Raw genomic sequence first — 26,220 nt, forward strand, 5'->3', positions numbered from 1 at the left:
ATGTTCTTTGAAATGCCATAAGTGGCACTTTGCCTACTTACATTTCCAGCTTCAAAGCAAAAAACACAAAATAAGTTGCTATTTGCGCTGCCCAAGGACAGCAACACTGGAACTGCCAGAAGCAGCACAAGCTAATGAAAAGCTGAAGCCTAAATGCATGGGAGTGGGGGAACAACCTCTGCTTCAGAGGATAGAAGATAACTCCTGAAGACAAATATGGGACCTGTTCACCACAGTGGCTGTGTATTCAGACTCTGTATTTCTATCATACATCATTCTTTGTAACAGAAAATACGAGACTCAAGCAAGTCCTGTTTTCACGTGGCAGCAGCTCACTCAGGAGAAGGCCCTATGACTTTTTCTCAAATGTAGCTAAAAATCAGCTCTGAACTTCTCAATGTGCCCACATGGTTAAAGCAGACCCTGCAGAAAATACAACTGGGCAAAGTATTTTAAACATACCTCCTAGTATAAGTAATATAAAACAAGTCCACAAACTTACATTGTCTAAGTTTGAAGAAAACAAACTTTTGGGAAGCAAAAACTTTTGGAAAGCAAACTTTAAGGAAAAGCTTCAGTCTAACCCATCAATAAACAAAGACATCAGCTATTACCTTGGTATTTTGAAGAGTGCCCTCATGGGATGCAAATCAGCAAGGGGTGGATCTCCATCTCCCAACTCTATTGCAGTAATACCCAGTGACCATGCATCACATCTAGCATCATAAGAGCTATCTAGCTGCTGCTCACAGGCAATCACCTGTTGGAGTAAAAGACTGGGATGGTTAAATGTCCCCATTTAAGAGCATACCCACAGTTGGAGGAATCTCTTACAGATTACTCAGTGAAATAAACAGATATGCACACATTTAGAAAGCTAAAGCATCCATCCGATTGCCAACCCCCCCCAGTGTTTAAAGTAGAAAAAGCAGGTGTCCATGAACACCACATTCTCCAGCCAGATGTTCTCTGATTCGGAGAAAGGGTACAAATCCATGGCTTTTTCAGCTGAACAAATTCCATCCCACAACAAAGGAAGTAGAAGGAAAACCAACAATCCTACAACTCTTTATATGCATTATTCTTTCTAAGTAATTATTGTAAGTATACTGCTCTATGAACTGAAACAATCAGAAAAGCAGAAGCTGGATTTACTATCTCTTACTGGGTCCCTATTCAACCAAATCAGCCAATTTCCAGATCAAGTGAATCTGGACAAAGTTCATTAGATCACAGCAAAGTATTTACCTTCAAATACATTTCAGCTTATCCATAATGCTGGATGAATCTAGAATTTTTCATCCCATTAGGTGCAGATCTAAACCAACATGTATACCATTAGTTAAATGGCTAGACTTATATGTATGAACAGAGTGTGTTGATAAAAATAAATATGTATAAACAGACTAGTTTCATGTGCTATAAACAGATGTACTTGCGTGTGTTTGTGTGCCCACAAATACTCTAAGTAGACAAGCTTATTTATAAGGAAATATTTTTCTTGTCTCAGCTTAAAATGTATCTGTATATGTTTCAATTTCAGTCAGGAAAAACCTCCAGAGAATCATAGTGCAGCTTCTTCATTCATAATAACCTTTTCAATTTCTTGATGAATCAAGAATGGATATATAGTATCAAAAACTTTCCAGGTGCAGAAGTCAAAAAATAGAAGCTATAATTTATCACAGTACCACCTTGGGCTCCTTCCATCCATGGGGAGATATCTATAGTTTCAGAGCTTGAAAGGCTAGAAAGTACCAATAGGAGCACTCTATATTCTTCAACATTTTAGTAAGCATTTCAGAGTCTTGCACCCTGCCTCTAATCTTGTAATTTCAAAACCAAACTTAATTTAAACTTAATTCTTGCAAACATATAAGACAGAAAGGTTTAAAGCACTTTTTAAAAGGACATTGCTGTTTCATTTGGTGAAAGGACCAGGAAGAAAGACAAGGAGCAGACATGCAGAATACAGCAGTTTGAGCACCAGTGACAAAATGTTCTGAAAGCTGACCTCTGGAGCCATCCAGAACGGGGTGCCCACGGAGGTGTTCCGACGGAGACGAGTGCTGGTCAGCTGAGCAGACACACCTGGAAGAACGAGGGGAAGCCATCAGCAGAGCAGTTTCCATCCAAGACAGCCCCTCTGAAGGGTGACATCCTCCTCTTGTCATGCTACAACTTCCTGCACAGGTGAATCTTAGATACATCTTTCCAGTTCTCTGGAAAGAGAGGCCCAGTCCTGAAAGCTTCTCTGCATCCTTTTTTTCAGTGGCTTCAGCAGGACCCGGACTTAGTCCCAAATGAGCATTTGATTATTAATCTGACTCCATATTTTTTGACTGGTCAATCAAAGTTTTTCTACATCCTGTTTTAAGAGAGCAGTAAAACACCTTATGGAGGGTGGAAAAGTACTGCACCTTCCACGCCTTCTAATGCTCACTACTGACACTAACCCTCCATTTCATTATATATATATATATTTCATGCTAACACTAAAATATACCTATTCTTGTCTCTTAACTGCTCTGCCATAAAAAAGAAACAACAAAACAGTGAAACCTCAAAAATTCTTACAAAAGGAGAAGTCTCTCCATGCTCAAAGCACATTCTCAAAGCAACAATCCTGTAAATCAGCTTTGCAATATGAGCTGTAGTTTAGGGAATTAACTATTTCAGGCCAAGGGTTGGAAAGTGAACTCTGAAGTTCAAAGGTTCCTTGCAGTTTTGAGTTAAAAGACACTGAAATATTAGAAATTCAAGTGGGCTACAACACAATTCTGAGCAGCCTGCCACCAACTTCCTTCCTTAAAAAACAAGGGTGTACTGGTTGGAAATAGTGCATGCAAAAGGGACAGTACAACATAGAAAAAACAGCCTCTCAGCCAGCATGCCCAAACTATTATGGATTTATGAGTCACAAATAACAGTGAAGTCCACACATGGAGAAAACAGCCCTTCAGCTAGCAAGCCCTAAACTATTATGGGTTTGAGTAATAGCCAACAGTGAGGTCCACCAGAGGCATATTCTGAAGAGCTGATGCCATGGATGACCAGAAAGGTCCTGTGCTCTACATACACATGCTCCAGCCTCAGTCTGACTGACACTGGAGCTCACTTATTTTGCTTTTACGCATATATCTGCCTTTTCTTTAAAATGTAAAAGGACTTGGTTTCACTCTGTGAGTTCCATTTCATTGCTCTGAAACACATGAAGCTCCATTGAGCACTCCTGTCCAGTTTCAACTCTGTATTGTCTGGTTTGAAAATGCTTGACCTTCTCCTCCTAAAAAGCCTGCAGACAGTTCATAACAAGAGCAATTCACATTAACTACCCAATCGGAATATTAACTAAATCTCTGTCTGGGCAGGTTTGATTGTTGTGGGTTTTTTCAGTATAGGTAAAGAGACCTTGATCTGTTTTTTCACTCTAAAGCTACATGTTCAGCTCTGATTCACTAAATATCTGCATTTGGCTCTCACAGAAAAGTATGCAACATCTGAAAATAAAGACTGTAAGGAATACCCCACCTGCTCCTTTGAGATAAATGCAACCACTGTGGCTGCCTCCCTCTAGTCTAAACCAGCCTTGAGAAAGTTCATCTTTTTCTCTCTTTATGTCTGCAGAAAGTCCAATACACAGTGTTATGCATCATGGAAAGCGGGACAATGTGAGTCTTAGCACAAAGTCCATCAATCCTACTTCTACTCAGCTAAGCAGGGGCTTTGTTTTTGCCATCTCAAGGAGTTGTCTGAGATCCAGCTTCCGGCTCACAGAGTCTGTGGCTGTTCTGAGCTCCCAGAAAAACATGTCACACATCACCTCAGCTCTTGAAACCACTGCAGGGATGCCAACAGACATTATTATGTGAGATCTCCTTGATTTCAGGGGGAGCTGAGGCTACTCTCCCTTCCTCCATGTTGCGGGAGTCCCCTGTGCAAAGCTCATTTTTTGCAGTCTTGGACAAGGATATGAGATTAAGATCTGCAGGCAAAGAAAGACACTGACTATGTTTTTATGATTCTAGTGTCAGATTTTATAAATAATCATAACTTTCTGTAGAGATTAGGAACAAAATATAAAAGGTACATTAATGTGTTCAATCTTCTCTGTCTATGCACGGTTGGGTTTTTTCCCTCTTCAAACTGTAATTATTAAATGAACTGAAGATTTTTTCCTCCTCACCCTTGTTTCATTTCAATAAAAAACTGATTTAATTTGAATTGTTCACCACTTTCTTTAGGCTCTTGAGGGTTTTGTGTGCTTTTTGTTTGGTTGTTTTTTTAATCCTTTTGCTCTCAGCATTAAAGTGGCATTTCAGATTATGCTGTGTAGGTCTTATGACAAATGATATTTCCTTGGGCTTTTTCTGTGTATAGAGGAAAGATGATGTAATTCCACACTTAGTAACATTTCTTCCAGCATTTCAGTAACCAGTCAAGCATATAGCTGGCCACTTTTTTTAACCTACATATTTTCAAACAAAACCATCTTGTTCCTCCCCTCCCCATTTACTACTGCTTTGTTGCAAAATGAGCCAAATATTATCCTAAGAAAATCTAAAATATGTTGTAATATGTTTTATTACATATGACTTATTTTTCTCATGAAAGTTAAGAGCTTTATAAGTATGTGCATTAATAGTGCCAAAGCACACCAAAAATAAAATATTGTGCATACAGCTACATTTCTTCTTATTTTTTTCAGGCACCATTTTACTAATAAAAACTGAAAATTAGGACATTTACACTATGAGTATTTTTCAAGATTTTCATTGTGAAAACAGGCATATTGAAATACCTTTTCAAGTAAAGCCATCCATCTGTTTCTGACCTTTGCACTCAATAAAAGAAAAAACAGGGCAGATATTAGCTCCCTACTATTAGGAAAGACTTGTCTCACAGTGCCCAATCTGAGCAGACAACATTATGATCTAAACTGGGAGGCTGTACAACATCCCTTTATGATGATGTTCTGTGACAGCAGTATGCCCATTTTAGTGCCTGATGTGGTGAAGGAAGGGCCAGCCCTAGTAAATTGTACTAATCTCACATTTCACACACAGCAGGGACACTGCATTCATATATAATGACCTTGACCTTACCCCCAAGGACTTACACTCCCTTAGCTATTTCTTCCTTCTTTATTTGTGCCTTTAGTGTACACTTCACTACCAAAGCATCCTCATTGTGGTCTTCTGTAGATTAAGAACATGTAACTCCATCATTCCTTAAGGTAGTGTCTGGACCAAAGACTGCTCACACTGTTAACCCTACAGATCTAAGCAGGCCAAAATGCTTTGAATTATTTCCCAATCTTTTTTTAATCTCCTAGGGAAACAGATGTATAACAGCAGCAGTGTTTCATACTCCATTCCCTTTAAGCTCTCTGGATTTTGCCGTTCTTGTTCCATGTTGTATGATGAAAAAAGTGGCCTCTCCTTCCACATCTCTTTGCCCTAAAGTCTCATGTCAATCTTTTATAATTCTACCTTTTTGAGTAGATCTGGAGGCAGCAGGTCCTAATGGTCCCAGGTTTTCCTTTAGCACCTTAAGCTTCACTTTGAGAAGAAGCCACTATTCCTGTCAGGATGCAAACAGTAGCTACTTCCCTCTCAACAGTAGTGGAGTTATAACTCAATTCCTCTGTAATTGCTGATACCCTTGACACTGATTTCTTTGTTTGCTTATTTCAGGTTGTATTGGTGTAATGATACATATCCAGGCAGAATATTTCAGACAGGTCAGTTGAAATGCATACAAAATGCTAAGAAAAACCGCAATCCTGCAATTCCTTCATACTACAAAATGACAAAAGACAACAGGGAAAGAACAATATCAAATCAAGGCAATTCTGGTAGTCCAAATGGCAAACATCACAACACACTAGGTATGTAACTACATGCAACCACATATAGTGGAATCCCCACTAAGACTGTAAAAGGAGATCAAAGAGCTTCTCCCAGATTTAATTATTTATCATGAATAGAAAGCATAAAGACATTTAATTGAAAATGTTACTAACAGACCATAAGGACACAAATGGTGGGTTTGATGACTTTACAAGAGATGTTTCAGAAACTTTTTGAAACAACGTCAATATTCAAATTTCCTTATGCCTTATAAACTGACTCTAAAAGTAAACTTTTAAATTAAAAGAGCACAACAGTGAGCTGTTGTGAGAAAACCATGCTTGAGAACTTCTGGTCAGTGAGAAGAGCTCAAATTAAGTCTAGAACTAAAAATCAGATTCTGACCTATAAGATGGAAATAAAGAAATAGGAAACAAAGTTGAAATGATGAGTCAAAAGTATTAGAATTTTCAGCAGCATTTTATGTTGGAAGGTGCTATGTTATGAGGAAGCATGACTTGCTTTTTATAAATCCATGCCACCTCCTCCCTATCACCTTCTTGTCTAGAAATTTAGAAATTATTTCCAGGATTATTGGCTCCATCACATTCTGTGATTGAGATCATATGTGGGTCTGACCAGACTGTAGTTCTCTGAATCCTCCTTCTTGCCTTTCTTGAAGATTGGAATGAAAATAATTTTCTTCATTGCTTCAGGAATCTCCTCCAATCTCCAAGATGCTTCAAAGATTATTGGCAGTGATCTTGCAATGCCATCAGCCAGTTTCCTCAGCACTCCTGGGTGCATCCCAACAGGCCCCATGGACTTGTGTCCATCTGATTCTTTTAAATGTTATCTAACCTGATCCCCCTTTACTGAAGGTACATTTGCCTTGCTCCAGACTTCCTTACTGGTCTCAGGGATCTGGGATTACAAGTTAAGACGAAGTGGCAAAGAAGAGATTCAGGGCCTCCCCCTTTGTCTTGTCCTTTCTGTATTATTTTGATGTACATAGTGTTTTACTGTTGAAAACTAGTGTTTCCCAAACCCTCAGGAAAACACACACTGTAGATGCAAATTTTTAACTGAAACAGACATATCCAAAAGATAACCAAAAGGCCCAGAAAGATCAAAAGCTTAATATTCAGGAAAACCATACATATAAACGGCCTGGGAAATGAAAAATCCATGGCATTTACTACAAAACCAAGAGACATGGAGTAAAAGGGGATAAAAAAGTTAATCTGTACTATCAAATACAGGGGGACAAATATAAATGGATGTTAACAAAATGAAAGTCCAGTGGCTTTCATGGTAAATTCACCATGAGGCTTCAAGACAAAGAAAAATTATTTTTAAGCATACAAGGAAAAAAATTAAAATCCTAAATCTGATACAGAATCATTAAAAGGTACATACTGATAATAAAATGACAAACAGTGCCCTAAATAAAAGGCAGAACATTCACTACATTTGTGAGATTTATAATCTTTTTTTCAAACAAAAGGGTTTGACCTCTTTCTTTAATAAATCCAAGATCTTTCATTTTACAGACTGGGCCTCCAGTAGAGCAGGTGACAAGGCTCCCCTCCACATGCTCCTGCCAGTTCAGTGCATCACACCACCAATGATTCTAATCAAATCTCATGCTTCAGGGCTTCAGCTGGTTTCCTGAGAGGGATGCACAGGAACATTTATTGTCCTGTTGCACAATTGGCCAGATGTACTTGGATAGGAGAACTACTCTTCTCTAGAGCCTCAGGGACTTGTACAGCTACACACAATCTGGTACAGTATGATGGTGAGGAAATTCCTCCTTCTCAGATGCCGCCTTTCTTATACCTTTCATTTCAAACTGATGCTTTGATACCCAAAAAGGATGTTTTTTCTCCCTGTATGACTAGCAAAACTCTGGAGATTTTTCTCATTGTTCTATGACATGGTTTTCCTGTTATAATAATCCTGGAAACACCTATGCTGTTGGAACAGAATATTTAAAATACCTCGGGACTGGAATACTCCAGTATAAATAAGTCACTGGGTTCCATCTTCAGGTAAAAAATGAATGGGATTTAGTACACACAGATGAGACTAGAGAGTTTCTAATAACCTCAAGAGATGACTGGTTTGTGACTCAAGACAAAACCAAGTGGCAGTCTTTGCTGGCCAGAAAGGGCTGTTTTCTCACTTCATGTGTCTCTGGCATCTGACACCAGCTTTCAGCATCAAGCTTCTTTAATGCTTAAGCCACCAGTGACATCCTTATGTGAATTAATAGAAGAAAATATTTGAAAGACCAAGTGAACAGCTTATCCTGGATATAGCATTTGGCCACATGATTTCTGGTTTTTATTACTGGACAGCACAAAGGTTTTCATTCAAACATGGCCCTCCCAAAAAATTTTCAGGTCTAAGCCTTCAACAAAGAATTAAACATTCAACAATGAAAAAGCTCCACAGCTCAAGTCAATGCAATCCATCTTATCCCTGCTAACCCTGGGTTGAAAAATTTGGAATTATTATTTTGATTGGGTTCAAAGCAGTTTGACAAGCTGCTCACGAAGAAAGATTTCTTTAAAGTCTTTTACTTTTATTGGCTTCTGCCATGTCTCCTGCTGCATTTTAGCAGCAACATGTGAATGTCATGCTATATGGTATGCAGAAATGACAACACAATAACAGCCTGGTTTTGATCTGAACCAGTGAAGCAGACAGCTTTATTATGGATGTATGCTAGAATGACTAAGACGAATACAAGGCTTGCTATGACTCATTGCCTAAAGTAAGCTAAGGGCAGAAAGAAAATTATTTTATTTTTGAACTTTCAAATTAAATTAAATTAATTAATTGTTTCATTTTTGCAGAATGATTCAGACAGCATTTATAGCTAATGCAGGGCAAGCACAAAAGAACACAGTAGGATATTCTGACTACTCCAGAATAAGTCATCTACAAAAGTTTGGAACACTACTCAAGGTCATGCTGAGCTCCTCTTCAGCATCAGCAGGACATGCATATGATGATATATATTAAAAGGGACAGAAACTGAAATGCCCCAACATTTGAACTTGGATCAGTCACAACTGACTTCTCAACCTATTCTCTGATCACAAGGTGGCTCTAGACTCCCTCCATTGCAGCCTGACCTGTGCCACATGCAATCTGAGCACCGTCCTTGGGAGCCTCTGCAATGCCACATGGCTCAGACACGTGCCAGGCTGAGCTGTGATCAGTCAACAAACTGCCTCTAACAAGGCAATTTGTGGTCATTTAGGTCATATCAGGAATGGCCATAGCACTGTGTCACAGCAGGACAACACGAGAGCCGGTGAAGTGTCGTGGTGAAAGGATGACAGTGCTGGAGCTCCCTGCCCAACCAGAGATTGCAGATGCTCTTTTCCCCCCAGACCAGCAGAATGCTCCCTCATCCATCAGAAAACCAGGAGATCTGAACAATTAAAGAGATGGAATTATCAAGATGCAGTTGTACCATGGACTCAGTATTCCATGGAGGCTGTTCCCATTGTTTGGACATGCTGTACAGGATAACTGATTTTACTTCTCTTGCTTTGTCATTACAGCAGCTGCTGGCTCAGATACACTTCAAAAATTCAACCTTTTTAGCCCATTCACAGAATTTTAAATGTTTTGGCCTGTATTTCTGTATCAGAATACACATAAATATCATGGAACAATACTTAACAGAAAGACCTGTGCATTCTAACTCATGTTGATCAATTGTTATTGATCATTAGTAGTGGTAAAGCACTACTAACAATCCATAATTTCTAAGGAAGAGTAGTATACCACTGAGACAATACAGGATGTTGGCAGAATAACTCTTTCCAGAGGGAAAAAACCCCAATAAATTTATTTTAATGACTCAATTGAATTATGGAATTAATAATTGCACTTAGTATTGCCCAAATGAAATTATGAATTCATTTTAAAGTAAACATAGAATGAATTTAAAAATATGCTACCAAAACTGTGTCTTGCCATTGATTAGTTTCACCAAATTGCAATTTGAATAACAACAATAATAAGGCCATCTAGGAATGCCAGTATCAAGATTTCTTTTTTTCTTAACTTTGAAATACTTCAGATAGCTTTAAAGGAACAATGATCATTCTCTCCATAGCAAAATAATAACCCAATTACATTCCAAACACTAAAGCTGACCTCTGTCTACCTGCAGCTCCCAAACTACAGAGAAGCAATAGTTCAAGTATTATACAAAGCAATATCAGTATGTCTAAATAGAGCAATACATATTCCATTCCCCAATTCATTCTTCCCTCAATGAGTTGTTCTCAGGGTAAATCTCTAGCTGACCCTGCCTACTGTCCATGATAAAACTGTGCTAGCTATATGCAAAGTGGGATATCTGAAACTGCATTTGGAATGCCAAGACAATATTCACACAAACTTCTACATCCAACATGACAAAAGCAGAAAAATGCAAACTAAATGTGTTTAAAGTGTGAAAATCACCCTAGCTTCACTATATATTCCATTAATATTACAATAAATGTTTTAATTATGCAACCTATTTATCCACAGTGCTAAAGGAACACTTGAAGACATTCTATTAACTACAGCAACACAGCTTGTATTTTTCCACCCTCTGCCAGCAGCAGTGAGATTGCATTACCTTTTTTCCATGTTTTCCACTGGAACCTCCTTTACATATTAAAAAACATAGATCTTTCCTATGTATTGCTATTCCAGAGCCTCTAGTGATGGAGAGTTTTAGGTACTATTAGCAAAACAACTAAGAAGAAACTGAAAATATACAGTTCCAACCCTTTCCAATATCCCCCTCCCCACAGTTACACCACTGGGCAAACTATGAGGAGTCATAGGATCTCTTGTGGCTAAAAGCAGGCTCGAATTCTAAAGATTTAATGAGTCTACCCACATTTTATTCTCCTTACAGGTACTTGAATATTTCTAATACCAATCTAGATGTCTGACTTTTTTTCCCAGGGACCTTTCCTGGTAATAACAGCAAAGGTCTAATTACATGTGATATGAAAGTATGTTTGATGCAAAGACGGGCATGGCCTTCAGAAAGAAACAGTGCTGCTGGAAAAAGATGCATTTCTTAAGTGGGGAAGTATAATTTATATTTTTTCCTGGACACTTCCAAGGCAACAGCTGCTCATCCTGAGATATTTCTAGTCTGGGAGAGCAGGTTTTAGTAGTCCTGAAGAAGTATGAGCTACCTGTCTCTTGGTAAAGACTATCAGCCTAAAGGTCAACCCTCAAAAATATAGCTAAAGAGAAATTTTCCATCAGCCTTACAGTCTCCTCTTTTTAGCTAAAAGAATCACTTTGCCATGTGACCGTAGGTGTTTCACATAGCTTTTAGTGGAAGAATAGTTCTTTCCTCCATGGCTTCTGAGACATCAGCAACTTGTCTAGTTTGCTGATAGAGAGTTGTGTCCTCTAGGATCCTCTTTGATTAAAAAAAATATATATATATAAGCATGAAAAGCCCTGGCTTTTGAGCTCCCAGAAGCACTGAAATGGCAGGAGATTTCAGAAATAATTTCAAATCATTTCAAATGAAATGTCACTCAGACGTTTTCAGACCAAAGTTAAAATAATAATAATAATAACAATAACAATAAAAATAATAATAATAATAATAAAGCTAAATATCTCTTCTCCCATTTTGAAACCACACATTATAGAGCTGTGGCTTAGACTAACATTAATGTGTGAAAGGTCCTGCGCAGCATCCTGATTTCAAGAAAAGAAACTGAATTGAGAGGGACTATCCAAAGAAGCAAGTATTTGTCAGCAGAAGCAGATGTTACACCCTTAGTATCCCATGAAAATGGTTGCACATTATAAGATGCAGATGAATGTATGAATTTTTATTACAGATGAGGTGTGCTATGTGTTCAAGTGACTCCAGGCCAGCTTTTTTAACTGATGAAAAAAGATCAGACACTTAGATATTTAAGCAGAAAAGTCTGCATATAAATTTGTCACTTGACTTTCAAAAGGTATCTGGCATTAAATTAATTTCTTTAAATTTCATTACATTAATTTCCTGCACCTTTAGAGGCTAAAATTTCATTTGAAATCTGTCTTTTTAACATCAATCCGCTGTGTGCCACCAAAGTTCTGAAACAGATGTAAAAGACTTTCTCCACAGAACAGTAATAAGAAACTGAATATAATTAGGAATATTTATCAAAAAAAGGAATTTAATTCACACCTTACTTGACTCCAGTTCTTTCTATATAACAGATTACATAGCAGTCACTCTTTAAAGTGCTAAAACGAATTTAATGTAAATGTATATTTTTCTATCAAATCTCTATCTTATACTGAAAACATAGCAGCTACACTTGAATATAATTCAAATATATAATGTGGTAGAGGGTATTCCTTGCTTGAAGCCTAATTGCTGCAATTCTCAGGCAGAACATCCTACCTCAAAGCTTTTCTATCAGAACAGCTTAGGAGCTAATTCCCACAAAAGTTCAGGTAGTGAAAATGCCTTCAGTCAGCCTTGTCTTACAAAGAAAATATGGACTATTAATGTATTTAGAAGTTTAATGGCTTTTTAGACTGAATCTGACATTCTCACAGTAGATCCCCTTGGCTGGTACTCATTTTCTGTAAAAAATAAAAATATTTTTGTTTCTCTCTGCTGATCTAAATTATCATACCAGATGGATGCTAAGCCAGAGGATGCATCCCTGGTAACAGTATTTCAAAATTTTTGTGGCTTGGACAGTTTAAACTCAAACTTTATCTGACAGTTCCTTGATAAGCAATTGAGCTCCAGAAGCACTGTTGTGGGATGTTACAGAATGTCCTGGGTTGCAAGGGACCTTAAAGATCATCTAGTTCAGACTCATCTGCCATGGCAGGAACATTGTTCACTAGACCAGGTTTCTCAGAGGCCCACCCAGACCATCCAACCTGGCCCTGAACACTTCCAGGGATAGAGCATCCACAACTTCTCTGGGCAAAAAACTGTTCTAGTGCCTCATCACCCTCACTGCAAAGATATTTTTTTTCCTAATATCTAATCTAAACTTACTCTTTTTCAGTTTGAAGCCATTCCCTGTTGTCCTGTCCCTACGTGCTCTTAAAAATAGTTACTCTCCAACTTTCTTCTAGGCTTCCTTTAGGTATTTGACATAATCATTAATCTCTATTGGGATTGGGTGTTTCTTAGATACGAGAATGTTACTGGGGTGATTAAACAATATTGCAGCAGAATTTTAAGGGAAAGCAAAAATTTTACTCTTCAAACCAGTCTGAGTGAGGCATGGGTGTGGGGCTGTGGTATTCTTTCAAAATCTATCTCTTCAACTGTTACTACCTCTAGCAAGGCAAACTGTTCAGAGTTAGCCTGGATTTTGGAAGAGCTTTTCCCTACATTTTCTGTGTCACCTCAAGCAATTCAGTCTCTCAAAGTTTCAGATCCCCAGCTGTTAACTGGGAATTAAAGTAATTTACTTCTCCATAAGGGTGTTGTGATGGTTATCCATTACAGACTGTGCAGTGTTCAGAAACTATGGTTCCAGCATACATAAATACCTATGATACAATGACCACAAAGCAATGTGTATAAATTGTGTCACAAAATGGAGCTTCTGAAAAGTTTGTACTTCTGAGAAGTTTGTACCGCAGTGCAGGAAGGACTCACCATGGCAGAACACTATACACCAAGTTCAAAGAGTACAAAAGCAATGAAGGAAAAAAAGCCATTTTCAAACATGATTTAATTCACTAGAAGGTAATTGTTTTTTCACTTATGACTCTTAAAATGTTCCTAAATGTACTTTAAAAAGAGGACAAAAAAAGCTAAATGATTGCACAGCACACACAGACTAAGAACAGGTCTTTTTCTAGTTTTGTGTTCCATAAGGCACTTCACAAGCCCATGTTTCAGACACAGGGTTTATGTTTAGAAGAAAGAAAACCACCATCAATAGTATCGGGGAGGACAGCAAAGGCTTCTTCAGGAACATCTCATCAGCATCCAGCATGCAAGAGGATGGTGCAGATAACTTTAGCTTGGGAAAGGCTCACTTCCTTGGTCATGTGTGTTTGGTGGTTGAAGGAGTCCTTGGTTCCCTGCCTCTGTTCTCCTCTCCACACAGAAAAGCTGTGTGCATGCTAGGAAGGGTGATGTGATTATTTGGGTTGGAATTTTTTGTGTTTGTTTGCCCCATTTAATAATTGGTTCAGCCTAAATCAAAAATTTTGCTTCCTCTGAGTATTTACTGGGTGAAAAAGACACTATGCCTCCATGTCTCTCTTACTCTGTAGCCTGTCAATTTTATAGGCATGTATAATAAAAGATCACTGAGTTTAAGTCCCAGATCCAATAAATGTTTATGTACAACAGTCTGTAGCAATGCCAACATGAGAGATTTTTATCAACTCACATTCCTGGCTAAAAAATGATCTTGGAATCTGATTAATGTGGGATTAAATCCCCTTAAGTAGAAGATACAAATCCCACAAATCCCAGCTGAATACCTTAAGCAGCAGCTTGAATGGTGAATGGTACATCTTCCATGATGATTTTATGAAGACTATAAATTTATTCCATCTGAAACTACTCATTATTGGCTTCAGATTGTTTTTCTTCCTGGGGAGGTGGGGGAAAGCCAGGGAAAATATCAATCTACTCCAAAGTTAAAGTGCCATTTGTATATTCCTTTGAGAGGACAGACTGCAGCTATTGCAGGCTCCTTTTGAGCCCACATAAATGTGTGTGTAGGTATATTTGTTTCTTGTGCATGTTCTAATCTGTATTTTGGCATCACAATTTTCCCACAAGAATTGAAGATTATTTTTAAATTACAGCCTTATCAGGAGATTGCAGTACCTGGGGAATAAAAAATTCAGGTCCTCATCCCTACAGCTTGTAAGTTTTGATATCTGCATAAGTGATTTAATTTTCAGAAGCATTGATCCACTAATTGCCTCCAGCACCTTAAAAATTTTTTCCACAACAAATTAAAAGTCTGTGTGCAAAAATACTGATTTTTGCCTCACAATAAACTTCCAGACTACCAGAAAATACTAGTAAGTATATTGCAGATGATTTAGGAAATACAAAGATTTTTCAATGGAAGATTTTATCTGAGGAATATAAAGGAAATACATGACATTTCAAAATAATTACTAACCCTAACAAGTTTTGGGAATTTGTGTGTGAAGTCACGAGAGTTCCACAAATACAACCTACTGGCCAGAAAGAGAGTTAAAATCCCATGATTAGTTTAAACAATTGTGATATATCAATTACATCTGAATCATTAACAAAATAGGAGGACAAAGGAAAAACAAACATTTTCCATCTGCTGAATTAAATATATTTACAGTTGTCTGCTGTGCTGTAAAATAGTGACCAATAAATTTACTTTTAACATAAAATGGCAGTGTTCTACCTGAACATAATCGTTCATAACGTCAAGCAAATTTTTATTCCCCTCACATGAAACAAACATAACCTTTTAGGCAAATGACTGTGGTATTGCTGATAAATAACAGGTTGCATCCACTTATCCACGTCTCTCCTCTTCCCTTTTGGTGGTGACACCAAAGATGGGAGCATTCAGGAATCCTTTTAGGCCTAACAGGCTTCAACTGACCCTTTTAATGCCAATCCTCAGATTTAGATTTGTCAAAATCTGTCTTCCCAGGCTTTAGAAAGTGGGGATAACCTATATAATATTTCCTCCTCTACTGCCTTCAAATATCTCTTGTTTTGTTTTAAATCAAATAAAGGAAGTATATGCATCTGAGGTGGAGCTCTCCCATTCTTCACAATACCTATTAAATTTAAATGCTCTCATATAAAACATGAAGCTTTTTACTATCAGCTCCTAATTTCACTCAACCAGTGTGTGGTTCCTGGAGGAACTGAACACCAACTTTATTTTGAATCCTATATTCTTGCTTTGCCATTTCACGTACTCTGTGCCTCAAGGCATTTGGCACTTACCACCACTGTATTATAATTCCTGCTTTTTAGCCATGCTATTGAAACAGCATTACCAAAATTACTACAATATTTATCAAGTTTAAAAAAGCAACATTGGTTATCCAAGTGATTTTTAACAAAGAATTAACACAGTATTTTCTGGTTTATTTACTCTATTTTCCATACTTCAGGTGTAAAACATTGTACATATAAGTAAACATAACATACCAAAATCCACAAGCTTGACTCCTCCTTCAGTGGTCAAAAGGATATTATTTCCCTTAATATCACGGTGGATAGTTTTGTTTTCATGCAAGTGCTGCAGTCCCTGGAAGGCGAGATGTAAACATGAACTTTTAACAACAGCTCTGTCCTCCATACTACATTTGCAGAAACAACAAGGTAGTGGAAAAGAATGAAAAGTACTTGAAACATTTTTTTAATCCAAAACCACAGGGATGTCATTCTTACTGCAAAACCACTTGCCACATGACAAGGAAAAATATTCTTTCATTGCCCTACTTTATGACAAATACAAATTTTAAGATGAGAGCATGAAAATATCATTATAAACCTACATATAATAACTTTAAACCATAAACTCAAAGAAAACTACTGAGACCTAAATTCCACCAGAGAAAGTAAAATTTCAGTTATAAGAAAATGATAAATAAAGACAGTTGATCCTAATGAGCAGAACCAAATTCTTGTAGCAGGGTTTGAATTTGTTAGATATGTGGATTATTTTACTTTAAAAACAGTTTGGATCCAGACATAGGGGGCTGAACAGTATTTTGATGGTATTTCTGCTATTTCTTAAAAGAAAAGCAATTTCGATAGCAAACTGCATTTGCTAAGAAAATTGATCAATGGTCAGAAATGAATTTCCATTCTCTTACTAGTGAAATGAACAGATTAACTGCTGTTTACCTTGTTTGCTTAAAAAGAACCATCCTAATTACACATTGCCTTGATTTCATTAAACACTGCTATAATACAAGATAGTGAGCTGTGTTAGTGGGGACATGATCTTCATTCATTTAAAGAAAAAGTATGAGCTGAATATTGACTGTCCTTTCATTGAAAGCCTATCTTACCATCAGAGCTTCACGTAAAATGTAAGCAATTATAAGTTCATTCATCCTTTCGCCTCTCTTCAGAAATCCCTTCACAAGATCAGTCACAGATCCACCATTGCACAGCTACAAAACATAAGGGGAATATAAAAAGGAATTAAGGAGTGTTGTAGTAGCCACCTGGTTTTCATTTTCAGTATTTTTTTATATCTGTAGCCAAATGAGATTCTACTAAACTGACAAACCACAAATTTGTCCTTAAGTCTACTATTTATACAAACAACATACACAGCAATTTTTGCCAATTATTTTTCACTACTTTCTGTATTTAATACTTCTTGTCCAAACACAAGTATAGTAGTGTATCTCTTTGTTTTCCTATATCCATGATTGCTTTTCACTGAAACAGAAGTAGATTACAATGCAATAAATTAGCTGTGAAGGCATGTTTTGTGGGGCATACTAATTGCTTCTTATATTCATCATGTGGAACTCGCTACCAATGCAGATTATTGCAACATCAATTCTCAGGTACAAAAGCTATGCACAGAAAAAATTGATTTAAATCATCAGTAGACAGGCAGCAGAAAAATTTCCGCAGCATGAAACCTACCAAGGGTAAAGCTGCCTTTTTTGCCAAGCAGCACTTAATTCCTAGCATAGGGAGATGTGATACACAAGGCATGGGCATTGTGGAATATGATGAAAGCACTGTGGAAAGAAAGGTCACCCACTGAAACAAGGTGTGCTGTGGGTGTAGGATTAATTATAGCCCTTGTTGCATCAGCCCTGTCAGCTCCTTGTTCCAGATGCAAAGCCATAGTCTGCTCTGGACAATCCTCTCCCAGTCTCCAGAGGAGAGAGCCCAGCCAGACTCCTGCACACCCCTGTCCTGTCCCATTTATGTGGGGAGAAGACACCTGGCCTTGCTCTCTAGAAATGATAGTGAGCACACATTACCAGCAGATTAGTTTCGACTGCAGTACTTCATATGTTCATTTTTATAATTTACAATTTTTCTGCTGGAATAAGCAACGATGTAACTTTAGTGGGTACCTACTACTGTAGGAGTTACACGTCTGCAAAGATGAAGTAGGCACTTAAGCCCTTAAACTATCCATAATGCACCTGACAATACTCATTGATTGAACAGCCATTTGCCTCTGTAAAGGAGTAGCTGCTTCCAATAAAACAGTAAAATAAACTTTTATTCTTACACAGTATTATCATCTAGTAGCTTTTCCCATGAAACTAAATTTCCATGTAAGCTATTTTAACAATGCAGCACAAAACAGTAATTCCTTTGCACTACATTTAAAGTATATTCAAATCAAGAGCATAATTTACCAGTAAAACCTTTCAACTGCAGAATTCTAGACATCAGATTCTTTTGTATATGAGTATTTTTCATCTGTTCTTCTTTACCCCTACATTTTTTCTGTGCTACAATTAAAAAATATTTGCACCTTACAGTAAGAAGCATTTTTTATCCCTTTCTACTCAAACATAACAATAATTCTCTGACTACCTTTGAAACCCCTAGGCTGCTCTGAACTTGCACCACAGGAATGCCTACAGAAATGCCATTCAATACATAACACTTGTTGCAAGATGTTTCCCCCATCAGGGCAGCAAAGCCTCTGGTCTGACAGGGGCTGAGCTCTGTGGCATCAGTCCTGGAACTCACTTAACCTCACCCTTACCTAAGTGGGACAATATGCATGCTTAGAGAGGGAAGAACTCCTATGCTTAAATGATGGGATTAAATGCTTTGCTGGATAAGGATCAGAGTCCCAAGTAGGATTTCATTTATTGCCATTAGCCATGCTGGTCTGCCTTCTACACTGACTTTTTCAAGTTAGTTATGTTTTCACAATGACATTTTTTTCAGGGTTTCTATCATTTTAACTTTGGCACATCACTGACATATTTAATCAAATCAAAAGGATTATGAAAATTCTGGTTAATTTAAAGCTCTTGAATTCAGAGCACTGAAACTGTCTGACAAGTAACAAACCAATTATGAAATACATTACACATATGATATTCTTCAAATTATTTTTCTTCATTATCTCATCTTATATTTTGCCTCTAACAGATGGATCTTTTTTCTTTACAGAGCTGCATACCTGTTCAGTGTAAAGAATACCAATGCATAAATGAATATATTCTTTTTGTAGGCAGAAGAAGTGAGAAACTACATCTCAGAAATCACCCTCTTTAAAGCTTGGGCAGTAAAGCCAATACTGAAGTTATTTGCCTGGGTCAGCAATATTAATATTCCCTTTCTTTAACATGTTGCTCTAACTAATTTTTCTACTACTCTCATAAGATATAAATCTTCATTACGAGATAAATATCTGCATTGCAAGGTAAAACTTACTGAAAATATTGGGTAAGGTAAGATACTAAAACTGTGATTATTTTAGACAAAACAAAAACTGAACCGGGGTATATAAAAGGTCAGCTAAAAAGGTCTTGAAATAAAGAACCCAGAAGTCAGCCCTACCACCATGGAAACCCTCCACCAAATCCCAGGGCAGGGTGGCTGCTTAGACAAAGCTCAGCTGAGGGTGTTCTAGAGCTGTACTACTTTCTCTTACATCAGACAATAAATATTTTTCTGAGACCTGCAGCATAGGAGGAAGAGGGGAAAAAAGGCTGGGTATTAGACCGCAAGCAGCTATAAGGAGGAAAAGGGATTATTGGAATACAACCACAATTAGAAAAGGAGATTATGGCAGACACTGCATGTGTGTGCTCTACACTGTGTGGGCAGGAGGGGGAATGATGACGACAACGATGACACAGGTAAGTATTAACTTTGTTCTATTTTTATCATCATGGGTAAAATCTTGTATCTGCCCTAATTTCCTATCTCTACTGTGCATTTTTTGGAGGTGAAGCTGCCATATGTCCCTAAAACCTGCACACAACTAAAGCTGAAATGGTGATTCTTTCTCCTGACTCAGGTTATCAAGCTGCATGTGTACTCAATCCAGAGGTATCATACACACTTCAAAAAATCCCTCTCCTAACGAGTCTGGCTTTTCTATCTCAAAACAAGAAGCTACAGAAAGTTACAATACTCCTGCCCAATACAGAGATGGACCATGCTTGCTTGGGAGTCTGAGTAGAAAGGAAATAAATTATCCTTGGGGATGTTGATCAAGATCTAGTCTATAGAAACTTAGAGGAGTAAAAAACCCTAAATCATTTTTAAAAATCACATAACCTTGATTTGTACAATCCTTTAATGAGAGATTATGGGATAAATGTTATTTAGCAGTACTGCCAGACAGAAAGTTTCCTGGGGTGTTGTTAAATATTGCAGCTTATAATTATGATATCTGCTGCTTCTTAGTAGTATGCTGTCCACAGTAAAAACACTGTTAAGCCTCTTAGTAAAGCTGCTCAGTTCAAGTTAAGTCAACTGAAATGCTTGGATGACAAGAAATCATGAAGACAACAGACATAATTTTTAAAAAAGATCTTTCCAGTTTTCAGTAAAGCATGAGGTGAAGGGAGGTGCTGGTGGCTATTACTTTGTTGCAAACATTGTGAACTTACATGACCAAGCAGCTGATCAGTCTGTGCCATTTGCTCTACAGCATTTGGTAAAATCTCCTCAGAACAACTTGATGACAAGCACTAAGCAAAGAACAACAGATGCACAGAGAACTTGGGACAGCCATAGAGCAGGAGCTACACGTCTGCCTGAGCTCTGCCCCAGGGCTGCTCCCTACCCTGAAGGTCAAAGCAAGTCTCCAAATCAAATGACCTTTCACCTGTCATGAGACATGACCTCTTCAGGGAGGAGAGGATCATAACTCTATTTTTCTGTCCCACACTAGAAACCCCCACACATTCACACACATTCTCTTGCATACACAGAAACATTTCTTGTGGTTTATATCAGATGGAAGCCCCAATTTTGCTTTGAATATACTCAGATTAAAGGACAGACTCTTGGAATGTCCAGCCTGTGAGACAGAGGAAGGGAAGATATTCATGGCTGTCCCAGAGGGAAGTAACTTAGAAATGTCAGAACTTTGCACATGGGCAATTTTCATCAAATTAATATTAGTCACTTATTCTATTGTCCCCTTGTGATTTAGAGGTATTTTTTCCTTACCAACAATTTTTTCAGTGCCTGCATCAATACAATGCAAATATTATGTGCAAAAACAAGCAACTAAAAGGAGGGTAAATTGAAGGCTTGAGGCTACCTAAAATAAGGTGGAGAAGACAGAGACAGAATCTTCCTAGTGTCACACAGCAAAGGATGAGAGGCAAAAACCCCCCCACTGCAAGACAAAAGATTCCTACTGGACATAAATGAAAAATTTTCCCACTCAGTTAAGCACTGGGAGAGATTACACAGGAGTCTGTGTTATGTCCATCCTTGGAGATATTCAAACTTGAATTGAAAAGACAAACCTGTAACATTTCAGTAACATTTCAGTGTTTGAGCAAGGGGTTGGACCAAAAAACTTCCAAAGGTCCCTTCCATGCTGTACTTTTATATGGTTCAGAATTTATTAATTTTACAATATTCAGCTCCTAGTCTGGATTTTCAGAAAGCAGAAAGAGTGGGAAAGAACAAAGGAAATCTTGCATACCTAAACCAATGGAAAGAAAAATTTAATAGAAAGCTTGATCAATTAAAAATCTGCCTTCAAGAGCTGTAGCTCTGATGGCCATGCATAGCTCTACCAAAAGAGGTGCTTAGGAATCTCCTACAGTGGCAGAAAAGGGCTCCTCCCTTATGATTTTCTGGCACTCAAAAAGGCAAAGACTCAGAGTGAGATGACATGCAGTTCTCCACCCACCCATCTGCCACAACCATGCGCCACTGTAATCGAGCTATTAGTATGCTAAGCTATCTTAAGCAAAAAAAAAAATAAATATAGAAAAGTATGATCCTAAACCCATGAAATCTCACTAAAAATTGCCATTGCATCACAGTCATGCAGATGTTCTTTTTAAGTCTTAGTCACTCTTCACCTGACCCAGTTACACATTTCTCCTCTTCAGCTCCTCTCAATTCTGATGCCCATTGAAGATTCAGTATCAGCTCCCCTATTAAGAAAACCATCAGCTGCACTTTTGCTGGGGCTATTAGAGCCTTTAATCATCCAACTGCTCCTGACTTATGCATCTGTACTAAGCTGTCAGGTACTGTTTGCTTGCATCCTGCAGTTGTCAAGGTGCTTTCATCTTCCTTCACTAGCTTGGATGCAAACAATGGGACAACTACAATTACTTCCTTCCCTATCTTTACAGGCTGCTCAGACCTAAATGACTGGGCAGCACATCACACAATGCACAATTTATGTCATGAATGAATTACAGTTATGAAAGAAAGTCCAACCTTACTTTAATGTTATCACATATAGGAATGCTATCAGCATCATAGGCACTAATCTCTATTTTTTTCCCTGTTCTTGGAATAGATCAATAATCTGACCTGCTCTCCTAAGCAGCACTGCCAGTCTCTGAGCTGACTGCACCTTTTTTTCAAGACTGACTGCTGTAAGAACAGAAGATTCTTAGCTGTTGCTGGTTTGTAATCATAAAATTACAGAAGCAGAGGAGTAAAAGGGATCTCAAGAAATCACTTAGTCCACCGCATACGCACTGTGTAGAGACCTGGTACTTGCAGATATGGCAGATATATGTCTAACTTGCTCCTAAAAATCTCCCATTGAGGAAGATTCCAGTCCTTCTAAGTAGCCTGTTTCTGTGTTTCTCTAGCCTGATAGAGCATTTTTCCTGCTATCCAAACTGAATCCTTTTTGCTTCCAACAAAACTGCATTACTTCTGCCTTTCCTTTCAGCAGTATCTGATAATAAATTATCATTATTTTCTATTTCTATCTCCGTCAGACTACTGTCATGATACACCATTTTTTCTCTTTTTTAGGCTGTACAGTGTTAATTGCTTTAACCTTTTGAAATTCTCCACATTTTCTCAATTTGGACTGCCTTCAGTTTGCCACTGATATTTGTCTCACATTTTGCCCAAACTGCATACAGAATTCCTTGGAAGAAAAGATGAGCAGACCATAATGATCTCCACTTTACAGATAATCCCTTTCTGCAGAACCACAGCCTGGTCAGGTATGTCCCATTTCTTCTTCCTATGGATAGCAGTATTTTGCATGAATCTCTCTTCTGTGATTCAAAAAATTTCTCTGCTATTCACAACTGTGAATCTGATGCTATTCCCCAATGTGCCTGTAATTAAACTAGGTATCTACTTCAACTTTTAATGTGGACTTTTTTTCATCACTCAAGTTATTACTGAACAGAAACAGACCAAAAGCAGATGCGCACTTGAGATTCTCCCAGCCTAAAAGTGAACTAAATCCAGTTTTGTGAAGAAGAGGTAATTTGTTTTATTGTTTTTGTGAAATTTCTGTATTTCCACATTTTCCTCACAAGCATGTCACATGGGACCACATAAAATCCTCACAAAAGACACATTATCATGTTAAAAGATTACATTGTACTAATTTGTTCTGGTCCAGTCCAAGTTGACCACTTATGTTACTGGGTTCTGCTTCTTCTACAGTGGTTCTGGAACCATTGTGGGTTTCAAAGTTAAGAAGATTGATCTGTATTTTCCTAGGACATTATTTTTCTTTGCTTTGTAAAGACAAATACTAAGTATTCCTGTATCTCATTTCTCTAGTAACCTTGTCTTTACCACTCTCCACATTAGACCCTCTGAACTTGCCTTTAAATGCTTTAGAGACCATTTTTGTTTCTCCTATTCAAAGGCATTCTGAAATTGCATTCTTACTAGTCTCTTACTGTGCTTCTGTTTTTCTCTGCACCAGCTAATTTGTTATTGTGTTTTTAATGTGTTTAAAGAACTGACAGCTACCCTGGTATTTTCCTGTATTTTTACATTATTTTTTGTACATACAGGTACCCACCAGCTCCTGAAGCCAGCTAAAGCATACTCTCTCTAAGCCCATTATCTTTGCCCTGCTGCCGTTTTACTATCCTTTCTTTTCCTAGGTGAGTGAAAGCAACTATTTTGGGGCCTTTTTCACTCAAATTTCCTTCCACCTCTTTTAAAAAGAGATCTCTGTGAGAACAGAACAGAACAGAATCTACCTCATACAGCCATTTCCAGAGTCACTTTCTTTGCCTTCTCTCTCCAAACAAGAGCTCCATGGGCTGTCCATTTCACAGTTCAGCTGTGACCAGTAATTCTTACTCTCTGCCTACAGTGTGACATGTTTTCATAATTATTTACTGCCAAAGAGCACCTTCCACTGACAGCACTTAACACCTACCACCCATACCTGAAGGTTCTTGTGAAAACTTACAGGAAAGTAAATCAGTTTCTTCAATGGGCTGAGTGGTTCACTACACAGCTCCTGTCTCTGCAGCACAGTCCTAATTTCATCTCCAATGGAAGAAAGATGTGCACTGTAGTTCCTGTTTTTCCTAACAACTGGACAAAACACCCCATAACCCAAAGAAACCACAGCAATGGTTTCTCTATGCTTTTAGTTGATTGCTTTCAATTTAGCGTGAACAAATTGTATTACTGAAACAGGCATCTTTCCTGAATTATTTTGCTCCAGTGATCAAAAACCATGGGGTATTTATGATTTTGCTATCTTATATCATCCAGCACCTCCAGGGCTGTGTTAGTCACAGCCTCACGGGTGTTTATTTGTTGCTTTTGATTTCTTTCCTTTCAGTTTGGTTTTTAACTTCTCATTTTCTTTGCCATGCACATGCACTGACAAGACAGCCAGCCAGAGGAAAAGTTTGTCTGTTTCATCTTATGCAATGCTGGCCTTCACAAATTTCTCAGTCAGATCACAGATATCTTCACATCATGGCCAAAATGGAAAAGTCGCAATTATGCAATTATTGCCTAAATTTCTTCTTTCAAAATCAGCATAATTGAATGAAGCCAAACAGACTTTACATAAACAAGAAAAAGAAAACCCTAATCCCCAAAAGAAGGATTTTTCTGTTCTAAAACATTTGTAATATCGTGAAAAAATAGCAAGAAGGTGACAGTGCTATTACAAAGGTTTAATGGATAGAGCCTCGCTCAATTCCCCTTCTAGTTCATCCCAACACAAACTTTACATTACACCATCCCATATTTCACAATCTTTATGTTATATTTACATCCCCATCAAGTTGCTAATGAAGAAATCAATGTATCACCTGTCCACATCTTCTCAAAAGATTATACAGCTGAAGTGGTACCAAGCAATTTTTGTAAAAGAAGTTGGAAAGCAACTAGAAGTGAAATATATTTAAAACAGAAATTGTGAATGAGCTTCAACCATAGCTTCATGGCCTGGCAACACCATCCCATATTTCACAATCTTTATGTTATATTTACATCCCCATCAAGTTGCTAATGAAGAAATCAATGTATCACCTGTCCACATCTTCTCAAAAGATTATACAGCTGAAGTGGTACCAAGCAATTTTTGTAAAAGAAGTTGGAAAGCAACTGGAAGTGAAATATATTTAAAACAGAAATTGTGAATGAGCTTCAACCATAGCTTCATGGCCTGGCAACACCATAGCACAGCTGTAATTTTTTAATTATCAAATAAATGGAAGGGTCATTTTGCAAAATAAGAGGTAACCTAACTACAAAACTGAGAGGCATTGGTCAGTAAAAAGCCAGGACTTTCTGAGCAAATACAAGAGGCATCTTATGAAGAAAGAAGATTTTGATAAAGCAAACAGTGCAATTCGTCATTTTATCATACACAAGGAACAGTGGTAAAAATAACATTTAGAGGGCAAAACCATTCCCTTGGCTAGGGAGAAAAAACAGGGACTAACTTTGGGATCCATAAGGACAGAACTATTTCTACTGTCTGCTGCAAACCTTAGCTGAGGCTCTAGAACACACACAGAAACCCCTAAGCAAATAGGGAAGCCTTTGGTAACAGCAGGCACTTCACAGCTTTTATTTCCTGCTTGGAGCTGTGTTACTTTTGTTCACTCTTCACCAGTTAAGAAACATTTCAAAGCATCTTCCTTTTCTGTAGCATCATTTCTATATTATTCAGGGTTTGGACAGTAATGCCAAGTACTGCCATGTCCACACTACTCATAATCCATTTTATGTGTGTGTTTCTACACAAAGACAGTAATTTAGCCTAATTCACTGTAATTTAAATTACTGCAATAGAAATCTTCCCTATTGAGTTTGAAATCATGGCTGGGGATGCACAGATCCAAACAATGGGGCTTGTCTAAAGGCCGTTTTTACAAAAGGAGTGAAGCTGAATCCCACTCATCCCTAAGGCAATTTGTCTCC

The 26,220-nt window shown here is 37.8% G+C and overlaps 1 protein-coding gene across 1 annotated transcript in view; it reads right to left on the minus strand.

The window, feature by feature from the left end:
- The window catches only part of MYO3A (myosin IIIA), a 113,397-nt gene that overhangs the window by 65,239 nt on the left and 21,938 nt on the right, over positions 1-26,220 (minus strand). Inside the window, exons 4-7 of the mRNA XM_066552110.1 lie at positions 16,920-17,024; positions 16,051-16,150; positions 2,015-2,091; positions 615-760 (exon numbers count right to left, since the gene is read on the minus strand). Of these exons, the coding sequence (XP_066408207.1) occupies positions 615-760; positions 2,015-2,091; positions 16,051-16,150; positions 16,920-17,024 (428 nt within the window). The remainder of the gene's footprint in view (positions 1-614; positions 761-2,014; positions 2,092-16,050; positions 16,151-16,919; positions 17,025-26,220) is intronic.

This window comes from Molothrus aeneus, chromosome 1 (assembly GCF_037042795.1).
Source record: "Molothrus aeneus isolate 106 chromosome 1, BPBGC_Maene_1.0, whole genome shotgun sequence".
Lineage (NCBI taxonomy): Eukaryota > Metazoa > Chordata > Aves > Passeriformes > Icteridae > Molothrus > Molothrus aeneus.